We start from the raw sequence: 21,781 nt of genomic DNA, 5'->3' as shown, positions 1-21,781 counted from the left end.
AATGAAAGTAGTGTAAATGAGCGATGGATCTTAAAAGTGACTAGAATTTATAGGTCGAACATCAACTCCCGTCTCCCACGCAGGACAATGAAAACAGAAAACTGCGTATAACTTCCGTAGTGGGTGTAACAGAATGTAAAAATGTCCGTTATGACATGTTAAACTTGTACAGTGAGTAATTAATTAGTTCACGAGGTTAGTCAAAATAATTTCAACAAATAATTGTTAGAATCAATTAACGCACTGGGTCGAGAAGTTCAAAATTGTTTTCATTTAAAAAAAGTAATCATACGTAAATCATAGCAATATCTTTTCATTGAAAATATTCGTTATTGTTCTACATATCATCAGAGTCGTCCGTATCGGCTTTTGCTACCCTTGCAAATTTAAAGTCACATGAGTCATAACGTATTTCTGTCATGTAGGTGCTTAAAACTGATAGAAGTGTTAACGGGGAAAGAGACAGTACCGAAAAATTGAATAATTGCGGCCAGTAATGAGTTTAATCAAACATAAAATGGTCAACGTCGATTTTTTTACTAAAGTGAAAATAATAAAAAAATACCAATTGTCGAAGATGAGATAACCGTGTTTACGAGGTCAATGCATGCGCGTCATATTCAATCGAGTAAAAGAAAAGGGTTTTTGGCAAATTTGAATACTTTCGAAGCAATGTTAATGAAAATTTAAATATTTCATTGTTTCCGATTCGTTGAGGTCATCGGTACTTGGTTTGATTTCTGTACAAGTCGGTTGCTGCCGTTAGGGTTCCGTACTTCCCACTTTCCAAGTAATCCATGGTTCGGTTACTTGCTCGGGTTGAGAGTCTTATGGGACCAATGTGAGGGACGTCTGCGCGCTACGAGTACTAACACTCGTATACAAACTCACCAACACACGGACATAATAGGGCAGACGGCACAGTACCTATAAACAGAACGGAGACAACTGGCTTGTGGCGGCCCCCACCCTGAGGCTCCAGCAGCCACTGGCAGCCGTGCGTGTTAATAGTGCATCGGCCATCTTGGCACTATTCGCTGCCTGCTAGACGTCCGTCTGGAGGATATCACTGCCAGTCAAAGTTGCGAGCTGCTCTCCTCCGGAGCAGGCAATATTTTACTCGTTCATCGCCACGGCAGAGCCGACTCACCTTTGCTCAGCGGACGATTTGAGTTTTGGTGCATGTCACGCCGACGCCTGTCACGGACATTGACGCTCGCACTGCCTACCTCCTCTCATAACTGTGTTTTCGACATCAGTGATCACTGATTAGGGGCCTATACGTATACATGCGTGCTCGTACCAAGACTTTAAAGTGCTGTGAGCAGTAGCTCACTTTGCTTCGGTATACTCTTGTGTGGGTGGTGCTACTGTTATAGCTATAGTCCATTTAGTCATTTACACATAAGTGTAGGTATAAAGGTACACATAATACTCATACACATAGTAGAAAAGTAGAATTACACGTATATAAGTGGATGACATCGATGTATGAGTGCCGTCGTGTGCGGGGTAGCCGTAACCTCTTCGGGTGAAAATCGTTCGCAGGAATCTACATGTAACTCGAATTACTGTAGCCTCTGGCTTCCTCGTTTATAACCTTCCAACCCGAGAAGCTTTTCTTGCTGTCAACGCACTCACTGATCCGAGGTGTGTACGATTAGACATTGTTTCGAGTTACGCTATTCATGTGCACCTATCATATTTCAATCTTACGCCTTGTTCTCGTTTTACTCTGCCTGTTTCCAAACTTAAAAAAATCACTTGTCTCGCTCGAGCGACCTACGCGATCCAAGCGCTTCCGGGTTGAAATGAGAATTAGGAAAACAAAAATTAGCAAAACACCTCATCTTTCTCTCTCTCTTTCTTTCTCTTACAGTATCTTATATTTAATTTTTCGTGAGATAGCTTTACTCTGCCGACTCTTGTGGATGTTATTTTTTTGGTGCATTGATTGTGATTTGTAAAAGTCTTCGCAATTTAAACTACCTGTACAATTGAAAGTAAGACGTTTACTGATCCATAAAGCCGCGCAGAGTATGACAGACTAATGTTATTTTTAGGACATTTTGATGCTTGCTTAGCATCACCTGCTCTAAAGACTCTGTAGACCAATGTGTGCAAATCCAGGTGTGGCAGATAACAGTCATGAATTACAGTAGAAACTTTTTCTCAATCCTTTATTATCATGTTTTCCGATTTATTTAGTTTTGAATTTTTTCCAAATAAATTTCACACAACTTCTAGTTCTTCCCAGTGAGAATCTTTTTTTTTCAATAAGCACAACTGATTAGACCTCTTTAAAATTTTCAACATGAACATTAAATGTATCCTCCTAGTTGAGAGAAAATGCATTTCAGGAACATTTTTTAATTTATAACCAAAGTATGAATTTTATTCATATCAACCATTTCATATATGGAATTAGCACCTTTTTTTAAATTAATAAAAAAATATGTCAAAATTTAATTATTTTAATATTTGAATATTTTCATTATTTTTATTATCTAACTTGAAAATAAATGGATTTTCATTTAATTTTCAGTTACAAAATGGCTGCAGATGCGCCACGTGAGCGAGAAATCGCAGCTGAAGACAGTATTAAAGTTGTATGTCGATTTAGACCTTTAAATGATTCTGAAGAAAAAGCAGGTTCCAAATTTGTTGTAAAATTTCCAGCTGGAGGCGATGAAAACTGTATTTCAATTGGTGTATGTAATCTCAAAGAATTTATTTAGGAAGACCAAATTCAAGTCATTTTAATTCAATTATTTTACAGGGAAAAGTATATCTTTTTGATAAAGTATTCAAGCCCAACGCAACCCAAGACAAAGTTTACAATGAAGCAGCAAAATCAATCGTTTCAGATGTTCTTGCTGGTTATAATGGAACTATATTTGCCTATGGACAAACATCTTCCGGTAAATTAATAAATAAGACATTGAATGAATAAAAATACATTTATTAATTTTTGAAAATAAATTAATTTTCTGTCAACCGTTCTGTATTAATATTTAATTTTGTATTTTGTAATTAAGGTAAAACTCATACAATGGAAGGTGTCATTGGTGACCCTAATAAACAAGGTATTATTCCAAGAATTGTTAATGATATTTTCAACCACATTTATGGAATGGAAGAGAACTTGGAATTTCATATCAAAGTATCTTACTTTGAAATATACATGGACAAGATTCGAGATTTACTCGATGGTAATTAGAAACTTTTATCAAGATTTGTTTTAGTTAAAAAAAAAAATGAAAAATAAATACAATATTTTGTGTTTATTTGTGCAGTTTCAAAAGTCAACCTCAGCGTGCATGAGGACAAAAATCGTGTGCCTTTTGTCAAAGGCGCCACTGAGCGCTTTGTCTCCAGTCCTGAAGAGGTATTTGAAGTAATAGAAGAGGGAAAGTCAAATCGTCATATAGCAGTAACAAATATGAATGAGCACAGTTCACGTTCTCATTCAGTTTTCCTTATCAACGTGAAACAAGAAAATCTAGAAAACCAGAAGAAATTATCTGGTAAATTGTATCTTGTAGATTTGGCAGGTTCTGAAAAAGTTTCAAAAACTGGTGCAGAAGGAACAGTGCTTGACGAGGCAAAAAATATTAATAAATCACTATCAGCCCTTGGCAATGTGATATCAGCTTTAGCTGATGGAAATAAAACACATATACCTTACAGAGACTCAAAATTGACTCGTATCTTACAAGAATCTCTTGGAGGAAATGCTAGAACAACAATTATTATTTGTTGTTCTCCTGCCAGCTTTAACGAATCAGAAACTAAATCCACCCTTGATTTTGGTAAAATTCTACTTTTATTCATTTTGATATAGTTGCAAACAATACTACAATATTTTTAAATTTTAATTCAGGTAAAAGAGCAAAAACTATTAAGAATGTCGTTTGTGTCAATGAAGAGCTTACTGCTGAAGAATGGAAACGAAGGTATGAACGTGAAAAAGAAAAGGCTGCGAGATTACGAGGTAAAGTTGAAAAATTGGAAGCAGAACTTTCTCGTTGGCGGCAAGGCGAAACCGTCAAGCCTGAAGAACAAGTCAGTTTGCATGATGTACCAGAGGTTACTACACCTGTTGCATCTACAGTTGAATGTTAGTAATAGATTAATTTTCTGATAATCATTTGGTATCAATATATTTTTAAAGTGTAATTGATAACATTTTAATTTTTACTGCAGTGAAATTAGATGAAGGACCAATAGCAGCAACTCCTGGTAGTGGTGTTATGGCTGGCTCTTTATCCAATGAAGAACGCCAAAAATTCGAAGAAGAGCGTGAAAGATTATACCAACAACTAGATGATAAAGATGAAGAAATTAATCAGCAGTCTCAACTTGTTGAAAAGCTAAAAGAGCAATTGGATGAGCAAGAAGAGCTTATTGCAAGTACTCGACGAGATTATGAACAGTTGCAGCAAGAAATGAATAGAATACAACAAGAAAATGAAAGTGCTAAAGAGGAAGTAAAAGAGGTTTTACAAGCTCTTGAAGAATTGGCTGTTAATTATGATCAAAAATCTCACGAGGTATTGAAAAGTTTTATGAATGCTAAACTTTAACTAAATCGAATTTTTACTTCTTGAGGTAGTTTTAAAATTTCATTGAATTAATTTCTTAACGCTTTTATAGGTGGAAGCTAAGAAAAAAGAATATGAGGCTCTTTCAGAAGAATTATTGGGTAAACAGGCATCTCTGAACGCAGTAACTGCTGAGCTCCAACAACTACGCGACATGTCCACTCACCAACGTAAACGTATTGCCGAAATGCTTACGAATTTACTGAAAGATCTTGGTGAAATTGGAGCAGCTATTGGAGGTGACGAAAATTTCAAAGTTTTGCCTGATAGCAATGGTAAGCTTGAAGAAGAGTTTACTGTTGCCCGATTGTACATCAGTAAAATAAAGTCAGAAGCAAAAAATATAGTTCAAAGATGTCAAGTGCTTGAATCGACACAGACAGATTGCAATAAAAAAGTAAGTGGTACAGAGGTAGTTTAAAATATTAAAAGAAGAAGTAATTATAACTAATATGTATCATTTCTTTTTTATACAGGTTTGTGATTACGAAAAAGAGCTTGGTGAATGTCGTTTGCTAATATCCCAACATGAAGCACGCATGCAGACCCTCCAAGAGTCAATGAAAGAAGCAGAAGTCCGTAAACGTGCCTTAGAAGAGGATGTTGATGCAATGCGTGAAGAGTGTGCAAAGCTCAAAGCTGCTGAGCAAGTACAGGCTGTGAGTAACAAAGAAAAAGCCGAAGAAAAAGAAGCAGCCACTAAAATGAGGCTTGCTTTGGAAGAGCAAATGGATCATTTAAGAGACGCTCATCAAAAACAGGTAAAAAAATATAATTACTACTTTACACTTATCTTCGAAAAATCCATTTTTTTTGGATTTATTCCAGTCCTTTAATCAGAAAATTTCCCATTTTTAAATTAACAAATGTTTTTAGAAGTCATGTATGTTAAAAAAATCCATTCACTTTGTTTTTAATAAATTCATCAAATTTGAAGTTTTTTTTTTATGTAGATGTCATAGATATTTCATAAGTCAAATAAAATTTTAAAAAATTAAAACAGCATTGGTTTATTGAATTTTTCGATTTCATTGCAGGTTTCTCAACTTCGTGATGAAATATCAGAGAAACAAGAGACAATTACAGAATTGAAAGATATGAATCAAAAGTTCACTTTGGCACACCAACAAATGCAAGCAGATTATGAACGGCTGAAACAAGATGAAGCAGATAAGTCAGCTAAATTACAAGAGCTTATGCAAATGAATGAACGTCGCGAACAAGCAAGAAAGGATCTCAAAGGTCTGGAAGATACTGTCTGCAAAGAACTACAAACGTTACACAATTTAAGAAAACTTTTCGTACAAGATTTACAAGCAAGAATTAAAAAGTCTATTATTTCTGAGGACAACGAAGATGATGGTGGATCTTTGGCTCAGCGTCAAAAGATTTCCTTTTTGGAAAATAATTTGGATCAGCTCACAAAAGTAAAATCTTTTTTTAGCTGGTTTTTATTTCTAAAATTTTCCAAATACTAAAATTTATTTTGATACAGGTCCATAAACAATTGGTACGAGACAACGCTGATTTACGTTGTGAGTTGCCTAAACTAGAAAAAAGACTGCGAGCTACAATGGAACGCGTTAAAGCTCTAGAAACAGCCCTCCGGGATGCTAAAGAGGGTGCAATGCGAGATCGTAAACGTTATCAATATGAGGTCGATAGAATTAAAGAAGCGGTGCGGCAAAAGAATTTGGCGCGTCGTGGACCTAGTGCTCAAATTGCCAAGCCTATCAGAGCTGGTCAACATCATGTTGGTGGGGTCAATGCTATTAGAACAGGCAACCGAGGTGAGTGAGGTAATAAAAATGTGATCATTGACTTATATTTTCAACCTTTCTATCAAATATTTACCTCTTAAATTTTTCATTTCACATTCCCCCTTGCCAATTATTTCTAAATCCGAATTTTTTGTATAACATTATCATCTATCTGAATTTTATGTATAATACCGAATTTCTCATTTTAGAAGCGGACAACAATTCACGTTCGTGAAGTAACTCATTCAACGAAATGTAAGGACCCAATGCCAAAACAAACTTGTCTTCACTCTTTTACAGATTATGAAAGCAAGAATGCTTTTGCAATGGACGTTCATGATAAAATCCTAAACTCGAAACCAATTAATAATTTTTACTATTCAACTGAATTAGGATGCAAAATTGTAACTAATTATGATTTGCTTAACAGAAAAATTGCTTTACCCTAATAGTTAATTAAGTTCACGCAGAAGTACTATTCACGGTTATATAAAAGAAAATCTATTATTATGATTGATTAAATTTATTTTAATAGGTCAAAGTAATATTATAAAACTGAATTTATTTTTATCGCAATTATTATATTATAAGTTATTATCTATATCACGAGCACCAATTTGGTTAAAATTTATTTTTATCATTACATCATACTCATGTGTGTTGGCATACCGATGAACGCTTTGTTGAACAAGAGAGCAAATATATATGTAAAAGCGTGTGAGTGCACTAATGCTGCACATCTCGTTATACGTTGTAAATAGTTCGTATTTGATAAATTGTATCATTTCTCTTCATTATAATTATAATTTAAAATAAAAGCTTGTATTCTGTTACGAATTCATTGAAAAAAACAGAAAGATAAAGAAGTAAATATTTCATTACAGATAAATGCAAAAATTGAAACAGAATCACAATAACATGAATGAATGTTCGAGCTTGAATAGTGGAATGAGAAAAGATAACTATTTTAGTAAACAGGTATTTTCGAAATGAAGTGTAAAAAATGAGACTATCATGTATCACTTTTAAGATTATTGGAGCTTTTATTCGCCGCTTGTAACGTTTGTATGTGTCTTAGATTGCTCGTTAAAATATTTTGTTGTGATGAACTGAGAAAATTTCAATTTTTTAATAGATATTATAATTATAATAGGTTGCAGTTAATTTATTCTAAACGTAAAAAAACGTAAAAGACTTTTATGAGCAATCTGAGATATGTCCATATGAGTATCAAATACGTTTTGTTATTATATTGCGGTCGTTCATTAAAATCATTCAAAATCTTTTAAAAAGAGGAACATTTGAGGGTTCACTTGACATTAATCAAGTTGTGTTAACTTATCAAAAGAAAAAAAAACGATTCCTCGGATTAACGATCATAGATTTGAATGTAAGTTTGATGAACTTCAGTAATGAAACAATTTCAATATAACTGCGTTATATATTTAAAAATGAATCGATAATTTTCGTCCACAAACCGCTGTTTCAAATAAACGCGTTGAATTTTTAAAAAATGCATATGTCTATATGTAATGGCAAATGATATACTTGTAATAACGTGAAGAATTGTTAAATGAAAATTATTTTTGATGATTTTGGAGTAAGATTTTTATGTAAAGTATTTTCAATGATTATTTTTTTTTTTTATGAGATCGCATGTTTATTTAAAATAAATTGCGTCTGCGTATTTAACGCCAATGACAAGTAGGTTGCGTAACTGATTGTCTTATGAATGAGTATGTGCAGATATAGCTTTCTACTATGCAATATGTCCGTAAAAATATGTTTAATGTATTTGTACTTGTCATACGTATTGGTCAAGTCCTGATTTTTGGTCTAACTCGTCTAAATATTTTATATTTATATTTTCTATGGATGTACCTGTGTGCGTGTGTAACTGATTCGTAATTTCTTTTTAAGCATATAGGAGCGTATTTTATAACCGCAAGCATCTCGTATTGAGGTATCAATTACAAATCTGAAATTGATGTTGAGGAAGTAAATCACTTGGACTGTCTGTATTTAATGCATGTTCCATTATTGATGATGTAACAAGCGGCGGTAGCCTTATTTATATTATTTATCATGCTGATCGAAATTTGAGCCAGGTACTTGAATGAAGATTAAGATTTTAATTTATTTTAAGTTGAATATATCATATTGTAATGAAGCGAAATATTAGTGAGCCAGGGGAAGGTGTATGGCATGATGTATTTTCGCTAGATTTTCTTATCTACTCGTAAAACTTGGTTGATGTTTGTGACAATTTAGCGTCAGCGTTAAATAATGGAAAATTTCTTTATCTCATGCTGTAAGACACCACGCAATTCACCAATAAATATTTTGCATAGAGTACATTTTATATAAATGGGTATTTTATCATCCTTTTTGTTGTAATATAATTTACATTTACAATGTCAATTTGATTAAGCTCATTTCTCAAATTCTTTTATTGTGCATATATGAATGATTAATTATGACAAAACTTTATGTTTTAGTTTTTATAGAATAACCAAAGATGCCTGAAAATTATATTCAAAAGGTTTATGAATGAAGCTACTCTCACTTTTATTCGTTGCTTAATAATCCAGAGAACATCAGCTTGTACTACAATACTACAATTTATTAAAAATTTATAAAAAATGATTACATAGTATCAATTATTATTCAGAAAATATTGCTAAAATAATTTATTGTTTGAATTTTTTACTACTAAATCTGCTTATATTGCAGATAACTCTTTACACTCATTTCTTCCAATTGCTATGTGGCTTTCGTTTATTTTCTTCTACAAGGACGAAAGACTTTCAACAATTATAAGTATGAACGACAGCATGCTTATGTTCATGTATATCAATACATTCAAAATTTATTTTCATTATTTTAAAAGTTTTAATAAAATTTACAACTCTCAGAAATTTTGTCTGGAATTGTCTTTATATTTTTATTATGTGAGGTCGAAAAGGTAAATTTGGATTAATGTCAAGATGATCTAAATTGACTTCATTCATTTTTCCTATTGGTCTAGGATAGCTATAAAATTAAATGTATTTATAGATCAAGATTTACTTTTTGAGTAAATAATTGGAATGTTTCTGTCCCTTACTATTTATCTGGTTCATCCTTAAATTTTTGCTTTTTGAAATGTGATGCATACATCGTCTCTCGAGGAGAAGGGATAGCAGCTAAACACTTTTTATACGTTTCCACCTCAACTAAGCCGAATTCCGTCAAATTTCCGAAACATTTAGTTAAATCGTTTTCCGGTAACCATAAATTTTTTCTTAAAAAATGAAAGAAAATGGTCGTTGTCGCGTTGTTTCAGGTGCATCATAAAGAAATAGTTTTTTAACAATTACCATTATTTACTACCTTGAACTATATTTTCGCCTCCGCGGGCCACAGCGTTCAGCAGGAATCACGCGATAATACAAGTCATTGGTAGTAGTGAAATTTTTTTGAAAATCATTTGCGTGATGCTGTATTAAAAAATCCTTTCCTATTCCGTGCTTTTCATTTTCCGAATAAAAACATCTAATGTTATAAGATGTTGTTTCATTGAAAAACATTTGATAAAATTACATACGTCTCCTTTGAGTTTGTTCTTCTGCTGGAGTAACCAATCGTTCTCGAGATCACAATTCCGTTTGCATGTGTACGTGGTATCGTAGACGGTTTTCCAATCATCTGGGGGTGGATTATAAGGAGCTCGACGGTAAAACCAATTTCCCACAAGGACACCGGCATTGTAACGGCTTTTCGAGGGTTCGATTTGCGATTCATTCGAAAAATCGGACGGTAGGCGATCCGGACGTTTGAGGCAATCACAATTTTCGGAAGGATGACTTATTTGATATTTGAAATTCATAGAAGCCATTTTGATCGCGATTGCAGAGATGGGTAATTTTGCATCAAGTAAATTAAGACAATAATTTCAAGGTTATTATGATTCGAATAGAAACAAAACGCGTCACTGCTGTGAAAGATTTAGGTCGAAAACCGTTGCGAGTTGTGACTCGCACTGCCTCGTTTTCCAAGAAGTCAGAAATTCGCGCTCTTTTGTTTTTCGATATTTGATGGAAGAAGGATGATTTTTAAATAATTTATACACAAACAATATACGTTTAAAACATATCAACGTCTATTTATTAATGCTAAAATTACATGCAACGTTTAAAAACGTTATAAAATACAAACAAGTCTATAACTCTTAAATTAGTTATTAAATTTAAAAAAAGTTTTCAACTTTGAAATAAGTTATAAAGTTTAAAAAAGGTTTCTAACTTTGAAAAAAGTTTTTTAACTCTAAGAGTTCTTAACATTATTAAATAATTACTCATCGTCTTCTGCCGCTCCGTCGGTTTCGTTTTTCGGCTTCTTGGCAGTTCTCTTTGGAAGCAGGACTGCATGGACGTGCGGGAGAACTCCTCCTTGGGCAATGGTAACGTGAGCTAGCAGCTTGTCCAGCTCCTGGTCGTTGCGAATGGCCAGCTGAAGATGCCTCGGGTTGATGAGTTTGCGATGATTGTCTTTGGCAGCGTTGCCAGCCAATTCCAGGACTTCGGCGGCCAAATATTCGAGGGCTGCTGCGAGATAAACGGCGGCACCCATGCCGATGTTTTTAGCATATCTTCCTTTTTTTAGCAGCCTTTTTATTCTGCCAACGGGAAAAGCTAAACCAGCTTTTGATGCGGAGCTTCGGGGCTTGCTCCTCGTTTTCTGTGCAGCTTCTCGGGCCGACATAGTTGAAGATATCGCACTCACTTTTAAAAATCAACTAAAAACTGTCGATGTCTCCGCAGCACACGTCCGTGCAGGTCGGGATGAGATCTGATTGTGAGCTGCGAGAACGAGCGATTTGGCGCGTCGCAAATTCTACAGCGCGATTTTAGCGCTCAGCATCGAACGGACCAATCACTTAACTTCATTGATGTTAGATAATTGGTGGTGGAAATTGTCACTCTCACGTGATTGGTTACCTCAAATTCAACACCAGTGTATAAAAGAAGACGTGAAATACTCCAAACGTTATTATAACGATAAATTTTTAACTGTTACGGTCATTTTCTGAAAATTTAATATTTTGGATTCTAAGTTATTTTAGCGCCAGTTTTTATTTTTTGTTACGCTTGAATCATACATTCTATACGTTTTATTATAATCACTTTCATCGATTTTAATAACGCGCAATCAGTGAGTAGTTGGCGATACCATGGCTCCGAAAACGCACGTTGGAAAACAAGAGAAGAAGCCGGGAAAATCGATGAAAGTGTCAAAGTCTCGTCAAAACGACGACAGATCAAAGAAGAAAAAGAAGTCACGCACAGAGAGCTACGGCATTTACATCTACAAGGTGCTCAAGCAGGTCCATCCCGACACCGGCATCTCGAGTCGCGCTATGTCGATAATGAACAGCTTCATGTACGACATATTCGAGCGGATTGCGAGCGAAGCGGCGCGTTTGACCGGTTACAACAAGAAGCCGACCCTGGCGGCTAGAGAAATTCAAACGGCCGTAAAACTCATATTACCCGGCGAGTTGGCCAAGCATGCCGTCAGCGAGGGTACAAAAGCCGTCACCAAGTACAACAGCAATAAACCAGCCATCTAATCCAATGTAATAGGCGATTGCAAGCACTCTATTATGATGAATCGGCTCTTCTAAAGGGCCAAATAATGATTAATACGTTATTTACAAACATATCGTTTGCCTCGTAATACATATCAACTCGAAATTTTCAGAAAACTTGCCGAGCATATTATTGCTGTTGCTGAGTATATAAATTTGAATATGAATTCTCAATACTGATAATTCTATTTTTAGTAAATTACACTTAACCATCATTAATGTGATATTTAAAAAAAATTTGTTAATTACTTATATCGTGTTTTGCAATTTAAATGTATATAGAGTTTAGTAAGTGCAACAAAACTTAACATTTTTTTTTGTAAAAAAATTGTTTTAATATTTTGTTATAAAAATTATATTTATACAATTGTTACTAATAAAATTAGTTAAATATTATTATCGAAGAAATTTGTTGGTGCAATGCATAATTAATGTTTTTCAAAATTTACCACTCCTCAAAAAAAAATATAGATTGTCCGTAGTATAAATGCCACATATGGATACAATCATGAATACAATACAATTTCAAGTCTTTATGCACATTTTTTAAAGAAATTTAAATAAAACTAAAACTTAAATAATATTCACAAAATTAGTTATACTTAATGATTATCTAAACATGAGCAAATTCAACATAAATTTCATAATTATGAAATAATAATTAAACCTGTTTTCAATTACATAATAGTCAATCTCATTTAAGTCTCTTAGAATCTTAATGAAGTTATCAAAAGAATACAAAGAACAACCATGTTAAAAATGAGAGACCCACACAGTAATGCTGTTAGCCATGTAGGACTAGATACAATTGTTGTTGAGTGTCCTCCACATTTATTTTGTGAAAAACAGCTCATGCATGAGCTGTACTCACTAATAGGTGGGGGTGAATAACATTTAACTGGATTATAAGAATTTAGCTTTGAGCATTCACTTCTATTTTGCCAAGTGTACAATTGATCTGATATATCAGAATATTGATCATATTCTCTAACTATAGGTTCGCGAGTAAATGTGCAATTAGCAGAGCTTAATGAAGCAATTCCTGAACTCTGACTCGAAGAACGAGATAGAGATGTTTGAGAATTATAGGGTCCTGATTGCCAAAAGCCTCCTGCAACCCAGGAAGTTTGAGTAATAGCGCCACGTAGTTTTGGAGGAGCAAGGATTGGTCGTCGATTCTGATGATTATTACGGTTTGCATTAGCAGAAAAATTAGAACCATAAATCTTTTTTTCAAAGATCTTTGGAGAATTATTTGGAGAAATTTTTCTGTGGTGACCTAAATTTAAAGAATGAAGACTCGTAAGACTATCATTCAAGGATGGTGCATGATTTTTTATACTCGTAGCAGGAGAGGTATCAAGTTCCAATTCATTATTTATATTATGAGACGATGGAGTTATTTGCTGAGAATTTTGAACCAACCTACAGACAAATAATAATATTTTATGAAATATTTGATTAAATTAAAAAGTTTTGAAATAACTGATATATTTACCATGGCTTTTTGACTTTTTCCGATAATTTATCGTTAATAGACAAACTATCATTACATGGAATATCAGATATGGTATTACTCTCATCAAGATTTGAGAAATTATTCCATGTATCTGGATATAATTCTGAACAACTTTTATTACAAGACTCCAACTTTTTGAATGCTACATTATTTGTCATTTTTTTAAAGAAATAAAGTCTGAAATTAATTAATCCTAATAATATACAGAGAATAACTATCTGCAATAACAATAATTTTAATGATTAGTTATATTAATGAGTTATGATAAAAATATATAAACTTGAACTTACAAAGTGTTGATATTTTTCATTAGCTACATCAGTATATAAATAGTCAATATCAATGTTAAATAACTTAATTACAGTGTTTTTTGGAGTTACTTGTGCAAAAATCAAGCAAAACCAACCTAGGACAGGAAAGATATCTAATTGTTTGCTGTTGACAGTAGAAGCTAAACACGCAGCAAATTGAACACCAAATCCACATAGTGGAAAATACCATGATTCAGTAAAATAAAGCGATACTGAAGCAAGAATTACTAAAACCATTCTTAAAAATCTCTCTAAAACTATGTGATTCTGAAAAATTAATTTTCAGTTGAAAGCTTGTAGTATTATTTTTTGATAAAATAAATCATTAATTGGAAATCACCTTAAATATCGTTGAAAATTGCTTTTTTTTAAAAAGAAGCATTTTGTATTGAGTGAGCCATTGTTTTTGTTTATAAATAACTTTTTGTACTATATTCTGACAGCTCAAGCACAATGGATAATCTCGTTCAAATTTTTCTCTGAATTTCGCCAACTTTTTATCACTGTAAACAACCATTGAGTCTTCAAACTCTCTCAATTTCATCAACTTAAGTTCTTCTTTATAATTGCATTTGTTGCAAAGCCTGTTGTGATTTGTGTAAGATTTACTTCTTTGACAATAATTTTTGCTTTTGGTTGTGACATCACCATTCAAGGCATATTGTTCTGATATATCATAATTATAATCACCATCCTTTAAAAACAAATGTATATGTCAAGTATCATTATCGAAGTTGTTTAGTTACTTTTGAGTACTCACAGAAGAGAATCCATTGTACTGTTCACAATTAGAACAAAGCCACCATTTTAAAGATTCTCTTGGAATTTTTGAATAATTATTGCAAAACCAACAGTTCACTTTTAATGGCAAACGACTCCTATGTAATATAAACAAAACAAGATGACATTAGCCGATCGGGTAAACTATCAATAATGGTATATGACAATAATCAACACTTACCGGAGCTTATAAAAAGCAGTTAGGCTAGCGGTTATTATAAGAGATAATGCTGACAATAATGGGATGTAAACAAAAATTAAATTTACATCGACATCTAAATAAGATGATAAAAAATGCGTTAAATCCATCATTCTCCCGCCAAGCTCCGAAGTCGCCATAACCTTGAATGATCGACCGCAAGGTGAAATTATAAAAATTGCTCAAGCCGTAACATCAATTTTCGTTGTTCATTTCATTATTCTAAGTTAATTAAAGTAAAGATCAACGATCAAGGCCTGTGGTAGCAATGATTACCCAAATTGTCTTGGGTAGCAGATAAAATCTTAACTAACAAAATTCAGTCGAAAATTTTGTCGCGAAACTGCATCGCGATGTATCACTCACACGTGCGGCCGGCAGCGCGGTTTTTGCATGAAACTACAGACGCTCGAATCGAACATACCGGCGCATATCAGTAATACAGTTTTGGAATAATAATTATAATAATATAAGACGCGTTTTAAATTCTAAATCATTCTGGTTTATTCCTATCGAAAATCATTTTATAATTCTACGAAAAGGGTGTATGGATATTAATCGTAGAAATACAATTAGCATTGTTACTGTAAAATAGGTAGAAACGCAACTGTTTTTCATATCATTATCATTGTAGATATTTGTAACAAATTTTTATTTGTATTAATGCAAAATCCAAATCGTTTTTATTTTAATAATAACACGATTTACAAATATTTATTTACAGTGTGAAATAAATAATGAAACAGACAATCATAAATAAAAATAATACAAATATATACAAATATGAGGCACTGTTTAAGCACGTTTTTGTATAACGATACTCCGCAGTCGCAATGAAAGATTTTTGTGGTGTCTAACTATAAACAAACTATCAAGGTTTTCTTTAAAAAACCTTAAGAATTTTTACAGTAATTTAGACCTAAAAATAATGTTAATTCAATTTTTAGAAAATTTTAATTATCAATTATGAAAGTTTCTTCTTTCACGAAAAATTCAACTATTTCTTCTTCCACATTCTTTGTATCTGAATCTAATTCATCAGTATCAATATCTGAAATAATAAAATATTTTGTATTAATCATGTTTAAAGTAATGTATGAATATGAAGCATTTTATGTATCTTACGTTGACGTAATTCCAGACGTCTCTTCTTTTGATTATTGTGCTGTTCAACGCGTCCAGCGCGGTAAGCTTCAAATTCTTTCATGAGTTGATGACGCTTTTCGATAAGCTCCTTGGAAGCCCGCGTGAGTCTCAATCTATCTTTGCTCTCAAATTGCGATGAGTATTTCTTGAGGTTTTTCTTAATATCCTTGATTTGCTCTGGAGTTAGTAGAGTGGGTGGTCTTGGTCTCCAATTGAATTGATTCAAATGATTGAGGTTCACACGTTTCAAAATTCTACCCTGGAACGTCCACAGCCAATATCCATTGTCTACACTTGTTTTCCAGCTAGCCACTGATGTTACGACGTAACGACCAGTTGGATCCCACTCAATATCAGAAGTTTGATAATGATCTGTTAAGTTCATACTTGTAAAATCATTTGTGTCAACAAATTCAAGGGCTCCAGACATTGTTGTCATGCCAGCCAATACAATAAATTGCCCAGCTGGTGACCAAAACAAGTGATTGGCAGCCCTCTTTTCAAACTTTTTAAGGAATGCTGGCTGATTTCCCATGCGTACTCCATAAAAGCTAACACTGACAGCACCTGATTCACCATGAATGATGGCAAATTTGTTGCCAATGGGTTCCCATGCAAAAGCATGAATAGGTTCTTTAATTTCTACACTATCAACTGGTATGAGTTTTTCACGCATGTGAAAGATTTCCAAATTATAAGATATTCCTTGGAAATTTTGAAGATTTTGAAGACTTTCCTGATGTAGAAAAAATATTGATTTATTTTTCTATTTTCATTGATCAACATTTTTATCAATAAATAAAAGAAAGTAATGTTTACCGTATATTTTTGTTCTGTCTTTTCTTTTTTCTTTGCAAATCTGTCCACCTTGACACAAAGGTAGTCCCCTGATTTTTGCCAAAAGATTTTGCAGTCGGCAACGTTAAAAAGATTATTTTTTCTGATTTCATTGCGACTAAAATGATTTAGATTAATTTTAGTATCAAATAATTAATATGACATAATAAATGTTTACATCACAAAAATTTTGTGAAACAAACCTTGGAATTTCCATAAGAGTCACTCTCGCCGGTACATCTTTATTTTCAGGAAGCCAAAAAGCAATAATATTATCAGTTGGAGACCAGCTGAAGTCTCTGATTCCAGGTGTGCTTATGCTTTTTTTATCAAGCAGACCAAACGACTATGTACAAAATAATATTAATGTACATTAATTTTTTGTCAAATCATTAGTTTCAAAAAATAAATTTAAAAATTACTTACAGGTGTCTCATAAATACAGAGTGTGTTTTCTGCCATACAGGCAACATATTTATCATCATGAGACCATTTAAAGATTGGCCAAATTGAAGGGCCTTTAACATCAAAAGATCGTTTTTTTTGACCAGTTAAAATATCCCACATGCTAAGTTTTTTTTCATTAGAATCATCTCTAGGAGAATAAGTGACAAGATATCTTTCACAAGGTGAAAAATCTATGCATTCAACATTACGTTGAACAAATTTGTGCTGTTGCTCAAATTTAGGACCTCCCCAAAGTGCAACACCAAGTTTATGAAAAGTGGCTAGGTAAGTACCTAATGGAGACCATTTTGTCCATGTTTCAGTCCAGCGCTAAAACATAAAATATTGATTAAACATAAAATATTATCAGTTATAAGATGTTAATATTTTTATATATAAATGTTGCAATTTACTAACAGGACGATCTTCCACTATCATTGGCTCAGGTTGACAATTTTGCCAAACTTGAACTGAGGTATTTCCAGGTTGCCCAGAAACAATACAGAATTGATCATATGCATCTGGATCCAGTAAGTAACTGTGTAAATCGGCAGCAGCTTTGAAAGGCTGTGGGCTTGGTGGTTCCCAATCCTCAGAAAGGTTTTCAAACTTTTTAAAATCTGTTAGCAAGTTTATTTTGAAAGTGTGCTGTTTATCTAGTTTATAGTTATTGCCCTTTTCAACTGCTGTCAAAGCATCTTGAGGAGTGCTAAATTCAAAGAAAGCATACCCCAAGGTTTCCCCTGTTTCTTTATTCACAGGATAGTACTTGTTGATAATAGTTCCAAATTTGCTCAAAATTTTTTCTATAACTGATTGTAGCTTTTCCTTCCTTTTAGGCTCAACTTTAGGGATACCATCGACCACAATGAAAGTTTCATGACCATCTGTTTCAGAGGGCTTTGATATTAACAAGTCTCCCAAGAGTTCTAAAAAAAAAAATATTTTTGAGTTAACTGCGCTCCTAGTTAAATGTTTTAAAAAGTTGATTTGAAAAACAATTAAACATAGTGACAAATTCAATGCATATTCCAACATTGAATACTAGCATCATTTAAAAGCGTGAATGTTTGTCAGTCTCAAAAATATAATTGGTATTTGAATCATGTACATCATCTACTATCAGATTATTCGAAAATTTCTCAAGAAGGAGGTTATAGTCTAACCTCTTTTGAAGCAATGATGGCATATCAACAAACAACATTGAGATGATTAGGATTTTTGCAGCCGTTTTTAAACTGGCACATAACGTAAAAATTCATATCATCATTCATGCTAAAATTCGAAAACGCAAGGCCATATTGAAAAAGCAGTGCACCAGGTAGGTACACGCGGGCGAGCTGCCGGTTGCCGCTGTGCATTCTCTCAATAAAAATTACAAATGTTTGCCCACCTTCATCTGTGATGTCGTCAATGTAATCTTCCGGGTCGCTGAAGTCTGGCTCCTCCTCGACCTTCGGGGTTGACTTATCAACATTTTCGTCGGCTGCAGCCGTCTTATCGGCTGATGATTTTTTAGCCATATTTAGCTATTCGCGTCAGTGAATGAGTGAAAAATTAATCGACAAGCAGACTGGCTCGCGGCTGCACAACGGTCACTCGGAGGCTCGCTCTTGGCATACACGCGATGAAATTTTATTCAACAGAACGAGTTATATCCGAAGCTGAGCAAGCTGGATCGTTGGAATCTCTCGAGGCCTTTTGGGTGTCTGCGCGGAGTGTCCGCGTGTTTCGTATTATGATTATTATTTTTTGCCAGCGTGGAAGTTGGAACTGATCTTGCACGCCCCGCGCGCGCCTTCGTTCCGTAAATTGAAACGAATTCCCTGCAGCAGCACGAGTCACCGAAACATTTTTTTCACAAAATGACCGAATTCTTTGGGTCAAATTACGAATATCAAACTTTCGTACTTGATTTTTTGATTTTACAAAAATGACTTTCTTATTGCAAGTTGCTCCCAAGTAGTTTTTTTTTTTGGGTAAAATTCAAATAGCCGAAAACGATTTATTTATTTTTTATAGGAAAAACATGTCATAAACATATTATTGGAAAACGTTTCTTTCATAAAAAATTTTCGTACAAAATCAAATAATAACAACTGTAACGAAATAATAGAAGGTATTGCTCAAAAATACAATAACAAGTAGTATTACATACTTTCAAACTAAAAATCAACAAAAGTATGACAAATTAATTTTAGGAATCTCTGCAACTATGTTGCTTGTAAACCTTCGCAATCTCGCTCGCGTCTTTTAAATTATATTGCCCGAAGAGGATGTGGATAGCGACGAGGAAGAATCATTCCTCGAAGAAGTTAATATTTGTGACGAGGACGATGTTCTTATGGGCCGCCTTGCCCTTGGTTCTTTAGAGATGGTTTTGGAAGTTTCCTGCGCATTGAGTATTTTACTCAAATTATCCTCAATCTGGAAAATAACGTAAAAACGACTGATTAGCTAAAGTCTTGTAAAAAGTATGCGAATATGTCGTTCTCAACTTTCTCGTTATGACCGTGAATCGAGGCTGGCCTTCTGATCTGTTCACATTTGCCGTGTTCGTCACTTAGTATCTGGTACTTATGCCTCATTTCCTGAAACATCGCCATGGTCTTGTCACATAGATCTTCTAATTTGCCGATGGTATCATTTTTCTCAGAAATTTGTCTTTCTAGTTGATTAATCTAAAAAGTAATTCACGAAACTATATCATGATTCGACGATGGATTAAAATTTTCAATTTTTACCTTTATAGACTGTTGTAAATTTTCTGGTGAAGAATGGCCATGCCTTTTTTTATTATCTGGCAACGAAACAATTTTATCGCGCAGCGATGCATTTTCGGCTCGTAAATTTATTATATCTTCGTTAAATTTTATTAATTTATTTTTTGAAGCCTCGATCACAAGATTTTGATTGTATAACTTTTTTACCAGTGATAGAATCCGTAAACGCATATCCACACCGTCGGCCAGTATTGACTTCTTTAACGACTGAAAACATACAAAATCAAAATGATAAAAAGAGATGTCAGTAAATTCAAAATTTTAATACGAGAATGAATATCTTCTAAAAAATTAGGATTCAAAAAACTTACAATACATATGGATTTTTCAGGAGCATCTTTCGACGACGTTATCTCCAAACTAGATTGACTGCTATTTTCGTTCAAGAGGACAGAGTCATCGACTGAAAATGATGTCGGAGAACTGCCACATGATATTGTGCTTCTCTGCGACAAATGTTATTTAAAATTTTATTAACTTTCTGAACGTCTTGAAAATAAATTAAATACCTCATCCAATTTTTTTAGATTGGTAAATTTGCAAAAATCATTATCAAAAGTTAAAATGTCTTCGGTCGCTTGAAACTCTCTCAAACCTTCATCTTCAGGAAGAATAGAAATATCGCTCAAAAGAGTACACTTTGTTGCCGTTGAATTACAATTTGACTTGAACGGGTGTATACATAAAAAATTGTTATTAGTCTTAGTGATTTTTGTACCATTTTTTAATTCGTATTTGACTTACTTTTTCATTGAAAGTACTATTGGGAAAACTCGAAAATGTAGATGTTAAACTTCGAGCGCTCTGTAATTGAATAAAATGTTTTTTATTAAATCAGCTACTATACAGTTGACATTTAAAAAGAAACTCACGTTAGGAAAACCATTGATACGTATGCAATTTTCGCAAGGCTTGCAATGGCATTGACCTTTCCAAATTTTTCCGATGGAATTGCTGAGTGAACTTTTAGCATTGACAAACCAGCGATGCCTGAACAGGCAAACGTTTTTTTATTAGTATTTAGATGTAACAATGTATAGAAAAATTAAGCTTTTCACTCGTTCATTTGTTCCGAGATAGTACTAAGTCGACTTTATTCAACAGTAACGAAGTACTGAGTATCAAAAGCTTCAGCTAATCTAATTTTGGTTAATTTAAAATCATTAATAAAAGTTCACGTTAAGAGCACTTAGTTATAATAATACACGTCAAGAACAAGACCTTGAAAAAGTTCGTAACACGAGGAAAAATAATTGATTAACATTCAATTGGTCGCTTCACGCACTCGTGCTCGTAAACTCGATGAGAAAAATTGAATAATTTTACAGAGACGATCGTTGCAGGCCAGTCGAATCTTACACAGAAATTTGAAACTTACTTAATTTTACAGAACATGCAAAATAGAATGACGCCAGCTGATAACGTTGCGAAAAACGTTAAAAAATCTTCAACAGTCGAATCAGAGCTGCAGACCTGAGGCTTGTAATCGATTTCAGGCACGTAAATTGTATTGTACAAATCCAGAACTTCATTATCCATTGTTCAGCTTATTGAACGACCGAGAACTTCTATTTTAATTAAAAAATGAGGGGGCAAGGCTAAAAAAGTATCGATAAATGTTCGATTTGCAACAAAAATGCTAATTTATTCGATGTTGAACGAAATTAAGGCCAAACGCGGTGAAAGTCGGTCCAGACACCTCAAAACTGATATCGTTCTCTAACGATCGAAGGAGCACTAAATTGTCACTTATAGTTTATCCAAAT

General features: G+C 33.6%; 6 protein-coding genes across 10 annotated transcripts; 2 read left to right on the top strand and 4 right to left on the bottom strand.

Moving 5' to 3' along the window:
- The first annotated feature begins 35 nt into the window (after positions 1 to 35).
- LOC106653550 (kinesin heavy chain) lies at positions 36 to 6,928 on the top strand. 5 transcript variants are annotated; one of them, XM_023459910.1, is made up of 12 exons: positions 36 to 1,414; positions 2,546 to 2,711; positions 2,780 to 2,921; positions 3,039 to 3,212; positions 3,297 to 3,812; positions 3,884 to 4,120; positions 4,207 to 4,553; positions 4,657 to 5,001; positions 5,081 to 5,365; positions 5,642 to 6,031; positions 6,100 to 6,394; positions 6,574 to 6,928. In XM_023459910.1, the coding sequence occupies exons 2-12, from the start codon at positions 2,553 to 2,555 to the stop codon at positions 6,597 to 6,599; spliced, it is 2,916 nt and encodes a 971-aa protein (XP_023315678.1). In that variant the 5' UTR covers positions 36 to 1,414; positions 2,546 to 2,552; the 3' UTR covers positions 6,600 to 6,928. The 5 variants fall into 5 exon arrangements, with proteins under 5 accessions (XP_023315678.1, XP_014228521.1, XP_014228522.1 ...); XM_014373035.2 differs by having other exon boundaries at positions 36 to 1,422; XM_014373036.2 differs by having other exon boundaries at positions 37 to 1,410.
- Positions 6,929 to 10,637: 3,709 nt separating this feature from the next.
- On the bottom strand, positions 10,638 to 11,206 carry LOC106653386 (histone H2A, sperm-like). The gene has a single exon (XM_014372786.2). It carries the CDS (start codon positions 11,105 to 11,107, stop codon positions 10,697 to 10,699), a length of 411 nt encoding a protein of 136 aa, XP_014228272.1. The 5' UTR covers positions 11,108 to 11,206; the 3' UTR covers positions 10,638 to 10,696.
- A 182-nt stretch (positions 11,207 to 11,388) lies between these two features.
- Positions 11,389 to 12,576, top strand: LOC106653385 (late histone H2B.L4-like). The gene has a single exon (XM_014372785.2). The coding sequence runs from the start codon at positions 11,577 to 11,579 to the stop codon at positions 11,973 to 11,975; it is 399 nt and encodes a 132-aa protein (XP_014228271.1). The 5' UTR covers positions 11,389 to 11,576; the 3' UTR covers positions 11,976 to 12,576.
- A 98-nt stretch (positions 12,577 to 12,674) lies between these two features.
- Positions 12,675 to 15,175, bottom strand: LOC106653384. Its single transcript, XM_014372784.2, has 6 exons — positions 14,785 to 15,175; positions 14,584 to 14,701; positions 14,164 to 14,517; positions 13,803 to 14,090; positions 13,492 to 13,730; positions 12,675 to 13,418 (listed from the first exon to the last, which is right to left on the bottom strand). The coding sequence occupies exons 1-6, from the start codon at positions 14,940 to 14,942 to the stop codon at positions 12,701 to 12,703; spliced, it is 1,875 nt and encodes a 624-aa protein (XP_014228270.1). The 5' UTR covers positions 14,943 to 15,175; the 3' UTR covers positions 12,675 to 12,700.
- Positions 15,176 to 15,514: 339 nt separating this feature from the next.
- Positions 15,515 to 19,009, bottom strand: LOC106653431 (eukaryotic translation initiation factor 3 subunit B-like). The gene is made up of 7 exons (XM_014372870.2): positions 18,626 to 19,009; positions 17,650 to 18,161; positions 17,212 to 17,562; positions 16,989 to 17,131; positions 16,768 to 16,903; positions 15,928 to 16,684; positions 15,515 to 15,853 (listed from the first exon to the last, which is right to left on the bottom strand). The coding sequence occupies exons 1-7, from the start codon at positions 18,753 to 18,755 to the stop codon at positions 15,756 to 15,758; spliced, it is 2,127 nt and encodes a 708-aa protein (XP_014228356.1). The 5' UTR covers positions 18,756 to 19,009; the 3' UTR covers positions 15,515 to 15,755.
- Positions 19,010 to 19,269: 260 nt separating this feature from the next.
- LOC106653474 lies at positions 19,270 to 21,761 on the bottom strand. Its single transcript, XM_014372928.2, has 8 exons — positions 21,394 to 21,761; positions 20,888 to 21,005; positions 20,760 to 20,819; positions 20,525 to 20,680; positions 20,327 to 20,461; positions 19,977 to 20,222; positions 19,731 to 19,913; positions 19,270 to 19,659 (listed from the first exon to the last, which is right to left on the bottom strand). The coding sequence occupies exons 1-8, from the start codon at positions 21,552 to 21,554 to the stop codon at positions 19,486 to 19,488; spliced, it is 1,233 nt and encodes a 410-aa protein (XP_014228414.1). The 5' UTR covers positions 21,555 to 21,761; the 3' UTR covers positions 19,270 to 19,485.
- Positions 21,762 to 21,781: the final 20 nt, after the last annotated feature.

The sequence above is a fragment of the Trichogramma pretiosum genome, unplaced genomic scaffold (genome assembly GCF_000599845.2).
Source record: "Trichogramma pretiosum strain Unisexual culture from Peru unplaced genomic scaffold, Tpre_2.0 scaffold60, whole genome shotgun sequence".
Lineage (NCBI taxonomy): Eukaryota > Metazoa > Arthropoda > Insecta > Hymenoptera > Trichogrammatidae > Trichogramma > Trichogramma pretiosum.
The sequence above is the reverse complement of the archived record's forward strand: the minus strand, read 5'-3'. Positions and strand labels throughout refer to the sequence as shown.